Source organism: Spizellomyces punctatus (assembly GCF_000182565.1).
Source record: "Spizellomyces punctatus DAOM BR117 chromosome Unknown supercont1.1, whole genome shotgun sequence".
Classification (NCBI taxonomy): Eukaryota; Fungi; Chytridiomycota; class Chytridiomycetes; order Spizellomycetales; family Spizellomycetaceae; genus Spizellomyces; species Spizellomyces punctatus.
In genome coordinates, this window is record NW_015971537.1 from 1,495,964 (window position 1) to 1,513,625 (window position 17,662).

At 47.7% G+C, this 17,662-nt stretch overlaps 9 protein-coding genes across 10 annotated transcripts; 4 read left to right on the forward strand and 5 right to left on the reverse strand.

Annotated features, from left to right (window-relative positions):
- Positions 1-785: 785 nt before the first annotated feature.
- Positions 786-2,086, forward strand: SPPG_00564 (uncharacterized protein). The gene is made up of 3 exons (XM_016748892.1): positions 786-1,376; positions 1,438-1,622; positions 1,697-2,086. The coding sequence occupies exons 1-3, from the start codon at positions 980-982 to the stop codon at positions 2,066-2,068; spliced, it is 954 nt and encodes a 317-aa protein (XP_016612904.1). The 5' UTR covers positions 786-979; the 3' UTR covers positions 2,069-2,086.
- SPPG_00565 (uncharacterized protein) lies at positions 2,083-3,968 on the reverse strand. Its single transcript, XM_016748893.1, has 8 exons — positions 3,645-3,968; positions 3,479-3,589; positions 3,229-3,421; positions 3,103-3,164; positions 2,974-3,029; positions 2,683-2,905; positions 2,518-2,623; positions 2,083-2,463 (listed from the first exon to the last, which is right to left on the reverse strand). The coding sequence occupies exons 1-8, from the start codon at positions 3,951-3,953 to the stop codon at positions 2,210-2,212; spliced, it is 1,314 nt and encodes a 437-aa protein (XP_016612905.1). The 5' UTR covers positions 3,954-3,968; the 3' UTR covers positions 2,083-2,209.
- Positions 3,969-4,070: 102 nt separating this feature from the next.
- Positions 4,071-4,777, forward strand: SPPG_00566 (ubiquitin-like protein 5; the record flags this gene model as incomplete). Its single annotated transcript, XM_016748894.1, has 4 exons — positions 4,071-4,106; positions 4,181-4,227; positions 4,293-4,445; positions 4,507-4,777. 4 exons carry the CDS (start codon positions 4,071-4,073, stop codon positions 4,517-4,519), a joined length of 249 nt encoding a protein of 82 aa, XP_016612906.1. The 3' UTR covers positions 4,520-4,777.
- Positions 4,705-7,668, reverse strand: SPPG_00567 (uncharacterized protein). Its single transcript, XM_016748895.1, has 12 exons — positions 7,322-7,668; positions 7,104-7,188; positions 6,897-7,046; positions 6,761-6,832; positions 6,528-6,697; positions 6,288-6,465; positions 6,157-6,232; positions 5,810-6,089; positions 5,615-5,745; positions 5,433-5,557; positions 5,073-5,372; positions 4,705-5,010 (listed from the first exon to the last, which is right to left on the reverse strand). Exons 1-12 carry the CDS (start codon positions 7,600-7,602, stop codon positions 4,741-4,743), a joined length of 2,118 nt encoding a protein of 705 aa, XP_016612907.1. The 5' UTR covers positions 7,603-7,668; the 3' UTR covers positions 4,705-4,740.
- SPPG_00568 lies at positions 7,586-9,609 on the forward strand. 2 transcript variants are annotated; one of them, XM_016748897.1, is made up of 9 exons: positions 7,586-7,878; positions 7,958-7,988; positions 8,084-8,129; positions 8,210-8,263; positions 8,344-8,390; positions 8,449-8,650; positions 8,719-8,823; positions 8,883-9,000; positions 9,063-9,609. In XM_016748897.1, exons 1-9 carry the CDS (start codon positions 7,800-7,802, stop codon positions 9,314-9,316), a joined length of 936 nt encoding a protein of 311 aa, XP_016612909.1. In that variant the 5' UTR covers positions 7,586-7,799; the 3' UTR covers positions 9,317-9,609. The 2 variants fall into 2 exon arrangements, with proteins under 2 accessions (XP_016612909.1, XP_016612908.1); XM_016748896.1 differs by having other exon boundaries at positions 7,953-8,129.
- On the reverse strand, positions 9,393-11,412 carry SPPG_00569 (uncharacterized protein). Its single transcript, XM_016748898.1, has 4 exons — positions 11,089-11,412; positions 10,083-11,026; positions 9,893-10,022; positions 9,393-9,822 (listed from the first exon to the last, which is right to left on the reverse strand). Exons 1-4 carry the CDS (start codon positions 11,362-11,364, stop codon positions 9,607-9,609), a joined length of 1,566 nt encoding a protein of 521 aa, XP_016612910.1. The 5' UTR covers positions 11,365-11,412; the 3' UTR covers positions 9,393-9,606.
- A 1,072-nt stretch (positions 11,413-12,484) lies between these two features.
- SPPG_00570 (uncharacterized protein) lies at positions 12,485-13,411 on the forward strand. The gene has a single exon (XM_016748899.1). The coding sequence runs from the start codon at positions 12,518-12,520 to the stop codon at positions 13,298-13,300; it is 783 nt and encodes a 260-aa protein (XP_016612911.1). The 5' UTR covers positions 12,485-12,517; the 3' UTR covers positions 13,301-13,411.
- An 85-nt stretch (positions 13,412-13,496) lies between these two features.
- SPPG_00571 (uncharacterized protein) lies at positions 13,497-16,180 on the reverse strand. The gene is made up of 10 exons (XM_016748900.1): positions 16,130-16,180; positions 15,949-16,066; positions 15,458-15,882; positions 15,278-15,389; positions 15,159-15,211; positions 14,776-15,086; positions 14,402-14,714; positions 14,003-14,340; positions 13,823-13,934; positions 13,497-13,766 (listed from the first exon to the last, which is right to left on the reverse strand). Exons 2-10 carry the CDS (start codon positions 16,017-16,019, stop codon positions 13,633-13,635), a joined length of 1,869 nt encoding a protein of 622 aa, XP_016612912.1. The 5' UTR covers positions 16,020-16,066; positions 16,130-16,180; the 3' UTR covers positions 13,497-13,632.
- A 75-nt stretch (positions 16,181-16,255) lies between these two features.
- Positions 16,256-17,596, reverse strand: SPPG_00572 (uncharacterized protein). Its single transcript, XM_016748901.1, has 4 exons — positions 17,452-17,596; positions 17,266-17,391; positions 17,041-17,195; positions 16,256-16,971 (listed from the first exon to the last, which is right to left on the reverse strand). Exons 1-4 carry the CDS (start codon positions 17,501-17,503, stop codon positions 16,405-16,407), a joined length of 900 nt encoding a protein of 299 aa, XP_016612913.1. The 5' UTR covers positions 17,504-17,596; the 3' UTR covers positions 16,256-16,404.
- Between the last annotated feature and the right edge of the window lie 66 nt (positions 17,597-17,662).

Genomic DNA, 17,662 nt, shown 5'->3' on the forward strand with positions numbered 1-17,662 from the left:
TCACGACTACCAACTACCTTGACGTATCCATAAGGTTTTAACATTATTAAGACAGGGACACTGGGTCTTACGGCTCTAGATTCCGGCTTGTCAAATATGGTTCTCCTTAGCTGGCTAGGGCTTGACTGACGTGAGATAGTAACCGTTTATCCCGGCTACCGCATCATCTATGGTACAACGTTATAGGAAGAGCCGTTTAATGTCGCCGATCGGAATCGACAACACGTGCATATGGGTGGACTTTTGGACTATGGATGCGCGCACTTTGGGCGGGCCTTGCGATTTCAAGGTGCACCGAAGATAGCTGCTAGAGCATCTAGCGTGTTTTTGTTGCGGGCGCCGCGGTTCGAGTAAGGTCAAATAGTTGCAAATGTCTGGAAATCTTAGTCAAGGCCACTTGGCGCAACATTGACAACCCCAGCCTCATTTTCTGCTCCAAAGTCTGCCATCTGCTTTAATACTACTCCATTCGAAAGTCAATTACAGCGACAATATGACATGGAGGTGCCCAGCCTCATTTTCTGCTCGAAAATCTGCCATCTGCTTTCACAAAAATCCACTCAAATGAGTGTGAATTGAAGCGACAATATGGACATGGAAGTGTAGTATGCAGGTACTACAGGGTTTTCATCAAATTGTTCTTCATCAGGTAATTCTAGTTTGTCTACCTCTTTTAACACCCAGCGTAATATGGTGCAAAGGAATTTCAACAGAGACTCATCACGTCCTGACGCGCGACTAAGGCGAAAGGCCGTATTAGGTAACCAGCATTGCCCACCAGATGTCGACGAAACGCTTGTAGAAACAAAACTTTGGCCACTGCACAGCTGTATATTATTTAGACGAGAATGCGGACTACCCTTCCTTTCGGATAAGAAGGTTCCACACAGAGTTCAGGCAAGATCGTCTGGAAAGTCAGAAAAAGGTAGTCGGGGGGCTCACAGCAAGCGCTGAAAGCCCAATCAAAACTTTAGGGAGGATGGGGCACGAGGCTGAAGCAGCCTCGACTGCTAATCCCAAAACAAAGTCTCCAATGAAACAGCTTCGTCACAGTAGTGCACCCACTAAACATACCCGGGCCACATCACCACCCGTCCGAGCCGCATCCGTCAAACCGACACGTCCGTTGCCGGAAGCAAGATCGCCGTCGCCTTTGCCTCCTTCCAAGCTACCCCCACCAACTCCAGCTACCGAGCACCGTCGGTACTCTCCAGTATACAAATGCTCCAATCGCTTGCTCGCCAAACGATGGGATGATGCCGCCCGGAAACGGCATCGGGAGAAACTTGCTAGCATGAAACCTGCTGTGGATAACTCCCCGCCAAAGAAATATTCCCATTTGGACATGCGATTAAAGAAAATTAGGCAGGAACAAGGTACAATTTTGCAGTGATGGAATTCGAAAGTTTACCGTGACCTAATGTTGCGATTTACCAGAGCAATCACAACGGGTGCAGCACGAAAACATTATCCTCTTGAATCGCATGGCTCGTCAGATGAGCGCCCCACAAGGATTTTCCAACATTGATTCTCATTATCGCGTGAAGGAGACGCTCAAGAAGCCTCATCCCAGCGCACGGAAGCGACAGGAAGAACTGAAACATGTAGACGAAGCCAATATTGTAAGTGGCAACGGCAGGGAGGTGCAGGGTGGGTTCACCAGCAAAACGATCTGACTTTATTCTTCCACAAACAGATTTATGTTCAACGTATCGAAGATCGCCAACCACATTACAGCAGAGCAACATGGAACGAAGAGCGGCGAAAGAACCTTCTGTACTTGGCAAACCATTCACGGTTTCCCGAAATTTATGTTGATGTTTGCGAGCGAGAAGGGGTTCAATTACCATTCGTTAAGCGTTCTCGTCCAGGAAGCGCCAGGAGCCCAGCGACGCATCCAAGCGACGAGCAAGAAAGCGTGACAGCTGTAAATACAGTAAAGAACGAGGAGACAAAGAACCGCAGCGACGAAAGTGAAGCTGGACAAGGTTGGGAGACAGAAGATGAAGGAGAAGATGGGGAGACGAAGACGATAGAACAACAAAATGGCGGGATCACAGCCGATTGATGTTATGTAACAGCCTCAATAATCAATGTTACTTAATTTATGATTCTTTTCTTCTCTATTGGAATATGTGCCTCTCATGATTATGTACAGTGTGTAAAGGGTATGACATGACTGGCTGTCCCTCAGTACCAAACCGTACGTCTAGTGCTCCTCCTCTTTCTGTGGTACCATCAACGGATCAGGTTGAAAGGGATAGGGTTCAGGTGCGCCCTCGGGTGTGAGAGCCATAAACTTGTAAACTGTTCCCATTCCCAGTGGAGACACGAGGCGATCAAAGGCTGTTGCAATGTCTTTTCGTCGCGGAGCGTCTGCATTAGCGAGCAGCATATTCATTCTTGGCCCAATCCCCATTGCTCTTAAGAACGTTGACTGCGTTATGGGTCCATGTGCGGCAGCTAGTACAGCGTTTAGATGAGATTATAAAACAAAGGAGGGTGAGGCAAACGCACCAAGATCCTTTGCCGCATCTCGAAGAAAGGAAAAGTCAACGTCAGCACTGAGATCAGAATCACCGGGTCGACTCAGAACATTGGTAAAGTTGTGCTTGCGGATACCCTTTGCGCAAGAATTGGTCAGCCCTGAAAATTTCCTCGCCCCAATCATCCGCTACTTACTCGCAGACTGTCCCCCACCACATGGTCTCGTCCATAATCGATAAAAAGTGCAGATCCACCATCCTTCTTTATACGCTGCGCGACATGATTCGCTACCGCGTAAGAATCTGGCGACACCTCGACGCGATCGCCCACCTTGAAATTCTGGAACCTTTCATGTGCCATGATGGTCAGGGATGCGTTTGTTGGGCCCGGGGATAGTGTAAAGCAAAAATGGTGTGGACTAAAGGCAAAGTACATGCATAAGGATGAGAATTTTATCACAATGTAGGAGATGACGTCCTTTTTCACCTGTCAGTCGATTCATCCGCAGCTACTTGAATCTCCTTCCAGCCATCTTCCGTCAACTGATTGCGGGTTCTCGTCAACACCAACATCAAAGGAAAGCATTGAAACTCGTGATTCACATATATCACATACCTCAAACTTGTATATGGGCATAGCATCAAAGAACTCGTGCGCGATGATCATCGAACAGGTCCCTATGTAGACGGTTCGTCATCAGGCTCGTTATCCACAGCCACAGTACTGACACAAGCGGCTAACCTTCAGGCACTGTATCCAGAGAAGTGTGCCAATGAATCTCCAACCCATCATCGCGCTTCACACTCTCCATACTGTCCGTCACGTCGGGCAACGAAGCAAGTTTCTCAGCTTGCACCCTTCGTAAGAACGGACTGGCTTCGACTAAATGAACACCGCGAATGGTAGAGTGGACATAGTCAAAGTGCCCGAGTGCCTAAGCGAGAATCATCATCAATCTGGTAAGCGATCGGACACTTTTGATCTTTCCTACCCGTAACATATCCGACATCAAGGTTCCACGTCCTGGGCCTAGTTCAACTAGCTGGATATTTTTCGGGGAACCAAGTGCTTGCCACTGGGTTACGAACCAGACTGCAACCAGCTATGAACGATTATTATTCTCCCGTTCAGCATATTCACGTCAAGAGCCGGTTTACCTCTCCAAACATTTGACTGATCTCTGGGGATGTGGTGAAGTCTCCAGCTGCTCCGAATACATCACCCTTCATATAGTATCCACCGAGAGGATGCGTAAGCGCCGAGCGCATGTACTGTGCTACCGAAATTGGACCACCGAACTTTATTTGCTCTCGCAAATGCTTTGACAGAGGAGTGAGTTCTTCTTTTGTGCTTTCGGGTATTGTTGAGTAACGTCTGCCGAGAGAACATGGCTGCCAAAAGAGCCCCCTTGTCTTTGAAACCTGGGCGATAATGCGGCCCCTCCCGCCTAAAATAAACCTCGCCATCCTCTGCAATTTCGTTGACGCACCAGTTGGATCTGCTGGGATAATGCAAGCGTAGCCATTGCCACGGCAACAAGCTACTGCGCACGAGGATGAGGCACGCTGACCAGAGGTCAAGACATGCAACTTTGGATATACAAAGCCGCAATGATCGAGGTACTGTCCTTTGTAACTCGGTTTACATATTGGTAAAGGGCGCTATCAAACTAAGCAGTGTATTAACCTTGTAGATCGTATGTAACGATCGACTCGGCAAAAAAGTTCGAGTGAAATGCAAGTAAGTACTTTTTAGACAGGAGATAGTAATTCGGGTCTTGAAGGTCACTTACCCGGGTTATATAGTCCAGATGATACTATTCGGGATCTTAAGCTGTTGATTGCCGCACAGACGGGAACAAAACCTGAGAAGATCGTACTGAAAAAGTGGTACACTGTCTACAAGGACCACATTACGTTGGACGACTACGAAATCCACGATGGAATGAACCTTGAAATGTGAGCTTTAAAGTTTCAGTTACAGGAAATAATGCAGAACTGACAGTTTCCGTTATTCTAGGTACTACCAATAGCCGTCCTTTGGTATTAAGCGTTTTTGGCATAGTCGTGTGCGAACTAGGTTGTTCTGTCTCCAAAAATGCTGGGGTTGCGGCAAACATCCATGTTCCGACGACTTCGGTGGAGACAGCCATCCGATGGTACAAGATGTAGCTAGGCTGTATGCTACTGACCTATGAGAAACCGGAACGCCTGCGAATGCCGTCTGTATGTTTGCAATAGAATATTAGCATATTTACATGTCTATCAAGCTATCCATCTCTACCACCTCCCCCCACATCTCTCTGAAAACGGAGACGTATCGCCCCGAGCCACCTGGGGACAATCCTGTGTGTGGGTGTTCATGACTGATGTCAGATGATATCAGTCCTTGTTCTTCCAGACATCGGAAAGTGTTCAGAAAAAGTGTCTTGTCGCCAGAGGCCAACGCAGAATCCAAAATGCCAGTAACAGAAACGGTGCGCAAACAGTTACGACTAAGCGCAAATCGCAAAGCATCAAGAACCTGTGACACTTGTCGTAAGACGGACGGACATACGAACATCGATTGCAGCATACGGGACTAACCTGTCCTCTCGAAATTAAGATATCTACAACATCGTCGTTCGCATTCATCCTTTTCAACATATCCAGCCCGAGCTGCTGATAGGGTCCGTATTCCGCACTTTTACTAAGCAGTAGACGTGCAACTGCAATCGAATCCTGCACAACATTGTACTGAACATATTGATGCAATTCGGCATAGCGCTGGTCCTTGACTAGAAGTTCAGCTAAAAGTTCATGAAAGTATGGCTGGATGGGTTCGGTTGCTGATAAGGCCGCAATATACTCAAGAATGCATCGGGTTAGGTATCGGACTGGGAAATCCTAGAACAAGTGTTACTCGATTGTCTCGCAGTCCAGAAAACACGAATCAGGTCAGCCTACCGACTCTCTCCCAAGCACGTTGAAAATGAGGGCATACATATGCTCCTGGCTGAATATGCCCTCGGCATAGTCTGCTGGAGTGCGGTGCCCACCAACGGACGACGGTCTTGAGCTTGCTCGCGATCCTGTAGGCATAAATACTTCAGAGGGGTGCGACTTGACAGAATTCTATGTTGGCCTACCAGGTGGTGATAAGAGTCTTTTCGGGACAGAAGTTTCAGGAGCAGGTGGCAGTCTGCTCCCTGTTCCGGCACGAGAACTCGCAAGTGAGTCGGCTGATTCTGTGGAAACATCGCGTACCATCGCCCTGCCTCTATGAACACAACGCGGGATCAATACTGAACAATGTCAGACTACGGCGACGAGCGGCCATTCACCTTGGTACGGACACACCACGCCCGGTCGTGTTCAAAAGCTCGAATGCTTTTCGCATTATCCCTGGTTCTGTCTCCGCTCGCAGCATGTCGCGCACGAGGCCAAGTATCAGGGAAGGATCTTCAATCTTTCGTCGAAGTAGGAACTCCAAAACTTGAAAATCGCTTCGAAGCTCACGCATCGTTTTCGAAATAGCGTCCAAGTTTAACATGAGCTCATACAAGACTCCGCAGCTCGGCATCAAGATACAGTCAGAGAAACAAGCTTGCCACTCTCCTAAGGCTGCAATATGCACCCATTTAAGACGCCGCTCATTTGCGTTGACCAGAGAGTCTAGTTCCCAACCTACCTTCGTCCATCTGGAGCTGCTTGGGTGGTATTATAGGCTGTGAACTTGCATCTTTGAGATCAAAAAGCAGAGGGTGCTAGGAAAAAATAAGACCCATGCTGCTCATATTTTGGAAATTGAGATTTGGCTACCTTTGCAATAAGGTTGTGAACAACAAGAAGATTGTCGACAATATTCACAATGAAAGTTCCTCGCCCTTGAAGATGGCAGGAGACTTCGTGGTTTAGAGAGGCCCTTGTAATGCGATACAGAACAAGAATAGGTTTCTCCGTCGTCAAATCGAAGAAGCTGCAGTACAGGCGCCCGTAGCTGGTTGTGTCGCTTTTGAGAAACCAAGACGTGCAGCGGTTGTGAGCAAACCACCTACTCACGCGCATAGGACCGCAATCTGTCGCTTGGTGACATGTACTTGAAGGGTATTACTTTTTCCCCGCGGGACGACGTGTAACGGTGGCAACGGATCGAAGGAAGCGTCTCCTTTCAGATGGTACAGCTTCAGTGTCAGTGAACTAACCGAGGTGATCAAAATATGGTGATCTGGCTAACATTTAAGCACGTCAACCATCGTTCAACTCATTACCCTAGGTGATTAGACGCGACTCACCCAGTAACTGTACCAGTTAACGTTGAACTGCTTTGATTTCCTGCGGATAAATTTGTCGTTGCTTTCGCTATACTACGGACGCTGCGAAGTTACTCGGGTAGTTCTCGCTCATATTGAGGCTGGGAAGGCAACAAACCTGATACAAATCGAGACCCATATTTGTGATGGCAATCAGTTCTCCAGGGAAAGTCCACTCGAAGCCCAATATCGCCTCAGATGAACGCGCATCTTTAACAATCTCTTGCATACTCGCGGCTTGTCCCATCGAATTAATCCGCATGATATCCTATGGCTTTTTGGTGAGCTGAATGATGTAGCAAATGCGAGGACGTCCTGAGCGTACCAAAACTTTGGCAGATCGTAGAATGCCGATAAAAGATCCATCTGAAGATACTTCAACGTCGCGTATCGCGCCCTTGTGTCCCACGCTGCCATGAAGCACGAATTAGATCCTCTACTTTTCATCCAAAGGTCTCGACGTGGGTCAAAAAGACTGCTACTGTTCCGTGATAGCCGCAAGTCCTCCACACACGGGACGGAGTTACAATGACCAAAACACACCTGAACTTGACGGTTGCCTCTCCCACCTCCCGGACCAACTCTAGCTCCTCATCATTTTTCAAAAGCACCACACTTTTTCGTGGAGCATCCAAATACACCGTGGTCACATCTGTAGCCGGTGGAAATGTGCGCGCTGGCCTCAAAATAACGGGACTTTCCGACGCCGATCGCGTTCCATTCGGAAATGGTGAAGAACTACACGGAGACACTGGCGAAGCGGCAATGTCGGGTACTGTCTTCGTTGTTACAGGAGGTGATGTCTCTGGAGGGACTTTGTTCATTTGAGGGAAGCATGGAGCGAACGGCAAACGTTGGGCAGCGAAAACGAGCTTTGTGGTAAATGGACTGGCTAAGCCTTCGACATGTCTGCGTAAGCGATCGTAATACCTGATGACGTTGGGACTTTTGGGTTGTGATTTCTTCCACCTCCAATAATAAGCGGATTTTACAGAAAAGAAACACAAGGACTGTTATCCACATGGCAGCTTCCAACCTCGTCAAAACCGTTACAAAGTTCATTCCCCCGCTGAGCAATGCCTTGCACAAAGGGCAAGCCGGTGCGTTTTCAAACCTCACGTTTGGTCGGTTGGTTGGAAGGCGAATAGCGTTTGACAGCTAACATCCTTGGAAGTTTAGGAAGAATTGCCGTCATTGGAGGTAGTGAAGAGTAGGTGCCCTCCATTTGGAGTGAATTGTGTAACTGTTTGTAGATCCCGTCAAGATGCATATTGTGTTTTTGCTTACATTAAATGACTCGGATAGCTACACTGGCGCACCTTACTTTGCTAGCATCTCTTCTCTAAAGATGGTAAGAACTTCTCTTCTATTTTAGTGTGATCTGCTGGGTACCTACCTTTGCGGTGCTCAACAAACCACCAATCACTTTAGGGAGCCGACTTGTGTCATGTATTTTGTGAAAAGAATGCTGGTCTCGTCATCAAGGTAGTGCAAGTGCCAGAAGAAGACGCCGTAAATGACCCCTGATATGTCTCTCTCTGGTTTGATCTGATCCCTCCGACAAGAGCTATTCACCGGAGCTCATGGTCCATCCCTATCTCCGCAACTCCGAGTAATGTCTATTGTGCGAGGCTGTTAGAGGAGGCCAATTGTTGCTCATGATCCTACAGCTCAATAGGTATTGATCTGAAGAATCAGGATCGAGTTGAAGCAGAAATAAACAAGATTGTCGAGCGCGTCACGTCAATGTTTCCCCGTCTGCACGTCCTTGTCGTAGGACCAGGGTTATCTCGGGATGAGATCATGATCGAAACGACAAAAAGGGTCATTGTGAAAGCAAAGGAAAATGGGATGCCTCTAGTGATTGATGCGGTATGTGGCTGGTTGTGGGCTGGGAAAGATTCTCTCGCGGTGCCAGATTCCTAATAAATGTGCGACAGGATGGCTTGTACCTCGTGCAAAAGAACCCAGACATAATCCGAGGATATCCTTTGGCTGTGCTAACGCCTAATGCCAACGAGTTTACGCGCCTGTGCGAGTCAGTGGTATGTAGGAGTGACGATCTCATGTTGCACGGCTGCCTACGTATTCAGTCGTATGTCAGAATGTCCCTTGCGGAAAGGAATACCGTGATGACGTTGCGCTAAAATTAAGTCAAGCGTTTGGGAATGTAACGATCCTTCAAAAAGGTTCAAGGGATATAATCAGCAATGGCAAAGAGGGTAGAGTGAAATGCATGCATCAAGTGCAACCTTAAGATATTGACTTACCGAATGATCCGTAGTGTTGATATGCGATGCGGAAGGCAGCCCACGTCGGTGTGGAGGCCAGGGTGACCTTCTCTCCGGAGCGTGTGCGACTTTTTTAGCATGGGGCAAAAATTACGAAGCAAAGGCCTGGGAGTACGTTATTGACTATGTGCCATACCTATATGTGTACAAGTTTGACCATTTTACAGGCACCCGTCAAATCCAGATATTGACAACGACTTTCAAGTCCGCATTCCTTTGCTCGCAGCATGGGCTGCTGCCTTATTAACACGCAACTGTTCTCGCGCGGGATTTGCAAAACATGGACGAGCTATGATGACGACAGACATGATTGAACAGGTGGGGGATGTCTTTAGATCAACTTTTGAGCCGGATCAGAAGAAAGCGACCCTCTAGTATCTATATTCTTTATACAACACGGTAATCCGCTTGGCATATGTACAGAGTTAGCAGTGTGGCGGCCTGCGCAGGACCAATGGGAGGCAGAGTGGGCAGATACATTTCGTTGTGTATAGAGGGCTGCTGAGCCGACCCTCTTGATCTCCGCGTGCACCCCGTTCAACGATGATCACGATGATGTCCTCCATCTCTGTAAGTTGCTCTATCCTCATGAGGATAGCGCCCATCCATTCCCCTGCCGCTGCGGCCATTGTATGAACTTCGTCCAAAGTTTCTCCTGTCACCATCGCGTCTGCCGTAGGGTGAGAAGCGTTCAGTCGAGCGGCGGTCTTGGTGACTGTGGCGCTCTTGCCATTGCCTTTCCGGTGGAGGGGGCTATCGTATGATACGCCGATTCAAAGTCAGAGACCGTCCACATAGTGATAATGTAGTTCCAGCAACTTACGTCCGGGATTGGTAGTTTCCATTCTCGTAAGCATCTGTTTCTCACTTCTATTTGATCGAAAGATGAGAGCGATGGATCATCCGCATACTTTCGCAGTTCCTGCAGAGCTTCGGTTTGCCGGATGCAAAGTCTGTTCATGGCTTGTTAGGTCTTATGATATCTGAGACTACAGGAAGCAGACCAAACTGACCTCATGTTCACCGACCGCACACGGTCAATGAACTTTTCGTCGCCGTTAACAGCGTCCCTGTCCATTAGCCCCGTAACTTCCAACGCATCTTTTGCCTGATGTGCCCGCAGATCGTTCATTCGATCGTTAACGGCGAAGAGGTGTTCGATAATTCGGGGAGGATGTGGCACACGTAGATTACGGCAAACTATGTACCTTTCAGCAGTATCAGGTGGACTCGCCAGAGGTTTCACTATCGTTACTTTCTCAAAGCATCGATAGAGAATGTATAGGATATCAACAGTGAACGGCGTAAATACATCGAAAATTTGCATCACAAAGTCGCCATGTTTCCTCAGGACCAAAAGCGCTGCCAAGACTTGACACAAGACCAGCTGTCGTATGTGATATTCTTGATTGCCCGCAATGTCAATTTCGCCGCTGTCTGCCATCACGAGATCTAATCCCTCGTTATTCGTCGCGTATTCAACCAACTCATGAAAGCCGCGGATATTTTCGTTTTTTCGCAGATCGCCAGTGCCATCTCCATAAAATGGTTCAAATAGTTGCTTCACGCAACTATCTGGATGCATCCTGTCCAGAGCAGAATCCTGTCTGCCTCGTGAAGTCATTCCCCATCCTCGGATTGGTATTCCCCTCGCGTTTGCTCGCCAGAGCAGATACTCTGTGAATCCGCCCGGTCCTGAACATAAATCAGCGAATCGTAATTCACCAGTACCCGTTCGCGCATTTATGTCTGTGAATTGAAAAAGAGCGTCCATATTTGCCATCTTGACTGCAGTTGGATATGCAAAGATGGATTTCCCCAGGCATTGGTAGGGATTAGCTCGGGACTTGGCTCTGTACATATCTTGCGGTGCAAGATCCTTCAGCTTCTCCTTTGCGGCAACAAGGTTCTCCACAATGGTTTTCTCACAAAATCGGCTGTAGTCGGTTTCTCCTACCTAAGCTCGAATCCCATTTAACGTGTGAAACAAAGAAAATCGTTGTTTAACTTACAACTGACCTCTTCCACCAAAATGCGTAAGTGCTGCAGCCATTCATCATCTTCCAAACTCGCGTCGCATACCATCCATTGCACAGACTGTTCGTGAGCAACAGTTTTATCCGTCCTGTAGACTGCTGGCGATGGCGGAAATGCACGATCTACAGGTGCTCTTCCGTTGTCATGTCGGTTTCGAAGTCTTGGGGGTGTGAGCTGTGGAGGTGGGACTGGGGATACTAGCGGGGTTGCAATGTACTCGGGGTCGTCCGTGTAAAGGTCGTTCCCGGTGGTTGCCATATTAGTGAGTCGCTCTGATGCAGCAACCGTTGCAAAAGATGTGTGGAATATGCCTTCGGGATTGTTGTTGCTGTGTGATGGCATCCATTTTACACGTGTTTTCATCCATTTCCAATGATCGCCCAGTTGAGCTTTCAACATTACAAGCAGCACTGCGAGAAAAAAGTATCATCTGAGAGCTCTTGACATGTCAGCAATATCCATAGTTTCCTGGTTGGGAATGGGAGAAGCAGTTAAGAGTTTTGCGAATTGAAAAGATCAAACCTCTGCTGTTAGCAAGCCAATTGGCATCCTTAACGCAATTACTACAAGTTTAACCCAGTAACGGAATGCATAAACGCATTTGAACAATGAGGCTGCCCGAATATCGGCTGCAGATTATGTGTCGGTACTGACAATCATATAATTTGAGAAAAGGATACGTGTCGCTTTGGAACCCAGACAGCCAACAATAATTAACAAGAATATCTACGATATCAAGCCCTCCATAGTGGTTATCGTTCGGCAAGACAGTGGAAGCAACTGTGTAACCACTACGAGTAGACTACTGTGAATGGAAGAGGGAGCCACGAACAGCGAAGAAAAAAAACGATAAGGACTAACGAACTCAGGAGCTGTTGCCAACTTGTCATGGGTCGAAGACCATGCGGACGAGACATGCAGAGCTAACGCAGCTAAGCAATCACCATCGCAGGTCCTGCAGACCAACTGGGCGCAGAAACTCTATTTCTACCAACCCATGGAAGAAAAAGAGCGGATGGGTCCAGTAACGCAGCGCACAGCGTCTACCGACGGACAGGACATAAAACCGGTTATCGTGCGTGCCTAAGGGACCCTACCTCTCCCACAAACCAACGTCGCATGATTTGGGAACCACGAAAAGTCACTGTTTCCTATGTAGATACGCGCCAGGTGTGTCGGGGCAGGAAGCGCGAGCTAGGTCAAACAGCAGATGATGGAGGTCGTTTTGGCAGGAGGAGGTTGGGTGTTCATGGCCAGGGCTTCAAGTGTGAGGCAAACCAGGTTGCTTGCATGATTCTAACCCATTATAATGTATCAAACCGGGTTTGTAGTCATGGAAACAGAACATTCACAAGGCACTTTAGCACTCAACACTCGAAAGAACTGGCCGGATCCCAGCTGAGATATCACAATGTTGGCAACAGCCCTACGCCGGAGGGCAATTTTGCCAGTTGTTCCAGCGCCGTCTGGCCTCGGAAGACCAGCAGCTTGCGCTCGCCGCGCAACATTGCGATTTTCCAGTACAACACCTGCTGCACCCAAACCCCAAGCAGCCGCCTCCTCTCTCTTTCAAGCCGCCAAGGAGGATGCTGAATCGACAGGTGCTGTAAGCGGAACGACGAGCTCCGAGGATGCTACAGTCCCAACACCATCAAAGGCAACAGACAAGGCCATTCCCACATTCACAACCGGCGATTTTCGTGTATCGCCACGCAAACTCCTCCATCTCGCCCGTCTCATACGCGGAATGCCCCTCCTCGAAGCCGAAGTCCAAATGAAAATGTCCAAAAAGCGCCCGGCTGATCGAGTCCGTGCCATGTTACATCGAGCCGCATCTGCACTACAACACAATTATGGAAAAGATCCGAAAAGTTACATTGTCCAGCAGGCGTGGGTTGGGAAAGGCACCTATTTGAAGAGACTGAAAATTCACGGCAAAGCCCGATTCGGTGTCATGCACCGTCCAGCAGGCCACGTGAAAATTATCTTGGCTGAGAAGAAGATGGACAAAACCAAGCAGGAGAAGGACTTTGACAAATTGGTGGACATGTTCAAAAGGCATAACCTGTATATTCCGCTGCGTGACAGTGAGCCTGTACGCTTCTTACATCCCCCGTGGAGTAGAAAGCCATGGAAGTATGTGACGAGTCCAAAGTGGGTGGATCCAAAGAATGCATTGGCGCGGGATCGGTAGGGCTGGGGTGGAAGATGGGAGCTACATACGTCTATGTCGGATCATACGGCTGTCATGATACACGTATTTACAATCTTTTTGAAAATATTATTTACTCTACAAGGAAGGGAATTGGTCTGGTGTGGACTTGTGATGCCTCTTTGCTGCGATAGCATGCATTATAGCATGGCACGTCGTACGTGATACAGGACAGAAATAGTGTTTGGAAGCAGTTTTGCGCATCTCGTATTAGATTCCAGTACGACCCGAATAGTGTAGAGGTGACAGAAACTGGCACTAGCTACTACACCAGTCAACTCCGCACTATGTACAAACTTTTCTTCAACAGTTCATCATAGCAGACACTCCTTCTCGACATTGATAAATGCAGCAGCACCATTTCCCGCCCTTACCAACTCTTGCACTGCCACGCACGTCTGTCGATATATATTTTCAATGGCTGGAACGGCAGGCCGATGTTGTGAAACTAGAGCAGCTTTAGTAGGGTATACGAGCGGTTACTCGTCAAGATTGATCGCTTACCAAGTATGGCACTGTTGACAGCATCAGCCACAAGGATTCGATTCGAAGGATCCAATAGATAGGCAACAGGACTCGTTGCGGGTTCTGAATACGCCACTAGGGAATAAGTTTCCTAGCAATAACCAAAATATCAGAAAGAGTTTTCTTTTCATCACTGACGAGGAGGCAAAGAGAACTAACCACAAGTGCATTTCGGACTTCTTCGCTTTCGCTGGACCCAAACTCCTTTTGCAAGTCTTGTCCAAACTGTACTACATCCCTCATTGAGTCGGCTGGCATATGTGACGAGGCTGCGCTACCACTGGCAGCCGTATCATCAGCATCTACATCCATTGCGTTTCTGCCGTCATCCAACCGAGCTTCAGGTGTCCCCGATAAAGCTCGTATCATTTCAACAAACTTCTGACTGCGAAGCTGGAAGTCGAGATGTTGGTTTTGGGGTAGTATTGATGGATAGAATGACTTGATCAGGTTGATGGCTTCATCCATATCGCCATTCAAAACCTGAGCACGAATCACTGGTTATGACAGACGGCTTAATATCGTTGTCATATCACGGTGTGCTCCAAGAACTCTTACTTTGTCGTTGACGAATATCATCTTTGCTGAAAACATCGTCGTCAACCATCATCCTTTTGTTGCTCTCCGATACGTGTCCGGATGTAGAAGAAGAACTTGATCGCCCCACGATCGCATTCCCATGGAATGTAGCAGCTGTTTCGCAAAATCCGTGATGTATTAGATATGCAAGGATGAGCTCATTGATGTCAGTTGACCCGTCGCGTCTTTGGCCTTTTAGCCCTGAGTCTGACGAATCTTGTGGAATGTCGGTAGTCGGCAGGGAGGGAAGCGGTGCAGCATTCACGGAGTGCCACAACCTTGCCTTCTCTTCCTGTAAAGTAGCATCACCTATGTAAGAATTGGATGCGTGTGCGTCTCATTATTCGTCCGACCTTGTAATGATGTTCAATATCGAACTTGAATTTTCGTTGTCCAAAGTTTGCCTCCACAATTTCTCCCGGTGTTCGGAGTCCCACTGATGGATATAGTGCTCCATCACTCTTTCCATGATCGACAACGTTCTTAAACGCCACTCCTAGCCATACCCCGTTTTTGGTGAACGAGACAGTCTTGCTCATAAAGTTGATAACACATCCGATGATATCACCGGTTGTAAAGATGGGACCATATGCCTTCCCAGTCCCTGAGCAGCAAAACGAGTGTCCATCATCCCCATGGTATCCCCAAGAGTTATCCTCCCATCCTTTAAATCACCGACATGGATTAAGTCATGACGCCGCACGTGAGCTTGAGATCAACAATGCGTCCTACATACCTGGTAAGCGATTTAACGGAACGTTTTGTGCACAGAGTCCTACACCGATATAGCTACAGTCATGGTGCCATACACACTTAGTCAAGCTGCAGAGCTATCAACAACAAACGTATACATACCCATCTCTTCCTTTGCTGATAATCGTGACCTCATAATAGAATAAACCACACTGTGGTGGGATGGGATGATTGGTTCTCACTGCTGCCGCATGTGCATCAGTCTGTCCAGGACCTAGTAGTGAAATATTTTTAAAAAATGACATGTTACAAAGTAGACATGAAGTATACCAAACAACCAACCTGTATATGTAACTCTCAAGCTCGTTGCTGACAATTCCAGTGATGGGCTCTTGTCTTTGTTACTCCACTGGGTTGGCAGATTAATGGCTTTTGATGGCTTTTTTTCTGACGGAGATGTGTCGCAGTCGCCTAGTGCCTTTGCCAGTTCTCCATTGGAATGCCGTGACTCGGTACTTATGAACGCCGATGCTGGCAGGGAAGTAAAGAGAGGAGATTTTCGTTCTGCGGTTGAGCTTCTTGGAGCACAGTCAACGCCGAAAGGCAATCCAAGTGGCGAGTCGGCAAGGTAGTCGGGAGGCTTGTTACGAAGAGTTTTTACACGTACAGGTGGAGAACCGCTAATATTGGTGGGATGTGACATGTTGGAAGATGGCAATGAGCTTGAACTGGCGGGATTCCGAGGCGCGCTTTGACCAAGGAAGTTGCTGGGAATGATCCCAACATTTTCAATGAGCAGCGTGTCGCGGTGCAGACAACTCACACATACTCACAGAACGGGGGGGAGGAAAGAAGAAGCTCTGCGGGTTGACGACGACTGCGATGAAGTATTGGTGTTTGTCATGCCTCCAAAAGGCTTGCAGTGCAAACGTAGCGACGGCTAGCAACGTCCTGGTCGATCAACCGTCGTCAGTCATCCGACCCTTGCTAAGCCACTATCACCGTCCAGCTCACCACAAGTTTTTGTTTATCGAGATATCTGCAGCTTTTTGTTTATCGAAATATCTGCAAGGCCAAAGTCTGCCAATAGCCAAGATGAAAAAGGGTTCTAAGCTGCCCGGAATGGGAAACGGTAATTTACCCAACTCCAAAGGTTTAGGATGATCGTAACAGTAACGGATGATTAAAATAAATACAAAATCACACTTCTACACCTAGCATTGTATCTACACTGAAGCAAACCAAAAATTGGATGTGTCATCGAATGGATATTTCACCCTACGTTGATGTCACTCTTTTCTTTTTTTTCTCGTCCACCCCGCTCCATCCTTCTTCTTTCGTCCACCATGCTCGTCCAACCCGTCCTCACCAGTTTCCTCGACATCAATCACCTCACCTTCGTTCTCATCTGATGACAGAGTAAATGATGAAGCAGCAGAATCTGTCTTTTTGTGTCGGTTCTTTCTAGCGCCTGACGCAGGTGTTGTAGCAGCTGATGTGGGAACAGCCCTTCCGAATCCAGCATCCAAGCATGTCGAACAGTACCATTTGCCTTTTGGGGGAGTGACAAGTCCTACGCAAGAGTAATGGAACCATTCTATTGGACAGGACGGATTGTCGCAGCCTACCATGTCCCCGTACGAAATTTGGCGACAGATGCAGTAGAGAATTTGGTCTTCATCTGACGAGGACGAAGACTCTTGTTTCCGGCGAGATTTGCGTGAAAATGTATCTGGAGCAGGAGTGGAAGGGGCAGAACGTTTGCGGGAGCGGGTAGAGTTAGATGATTGGGAGTACTGTTGTTGGTGCTCGAGACGGGATATGGCTTTTTCCAGGCGGTTGAAATGGGCGTTGAACTATCATTGTAAATTAGTGTGGGCAGAAGTCTACCTTTCAAACGATAGCTACTTGTAGCTATAACATACCTGATCCAATACCCGCTGACTTGTATCAACCTTTTGCTCAGCTTTTTGCAACGCATCTCGATAGTCGCTTCTATATCCCATGAGAGCTCCTCTTGCATCTTTGTCAGCTCCTATTATCACCGGCCCACCCCCAGTTGCAGTTGCAGATCGCCGCACTACATCGGCCAAACCATCAAACGTTCAGCTTAAATGCGATAAATTAACCGATATTAAATTGACAGTTACTTTTCATGATTGCAGCATAAGAACGAGCGTTATGACGCATAGATTCAACAACAGCATGGAATTGTTCATCAAGAGATCGGAGAACAGACATGTTGAAGGAAAGCTCCGACGGAAGATTTGAGATGGCTATCAAGTGTGACGATTATTACCTTCAAATGTTTAATTAATGGATATATTGATGCTCACATTCTAGATATTCTGTCAAAATATCGTCCACACTCCCATTGTCGTTGGACATGCCTCGCCCGTTGGCGATAGGTACATGCACTATAACTTAGAGCAAAAACCACAAGAAAAAAAATGGGGAAGGTTGGGCAATAATCGGTAGTGTTCAAACCAGCCCTGATCGAATTTCTTCCCTTTTGAAAACAACTGGCTGTTTCGGGAGTTTACGTAA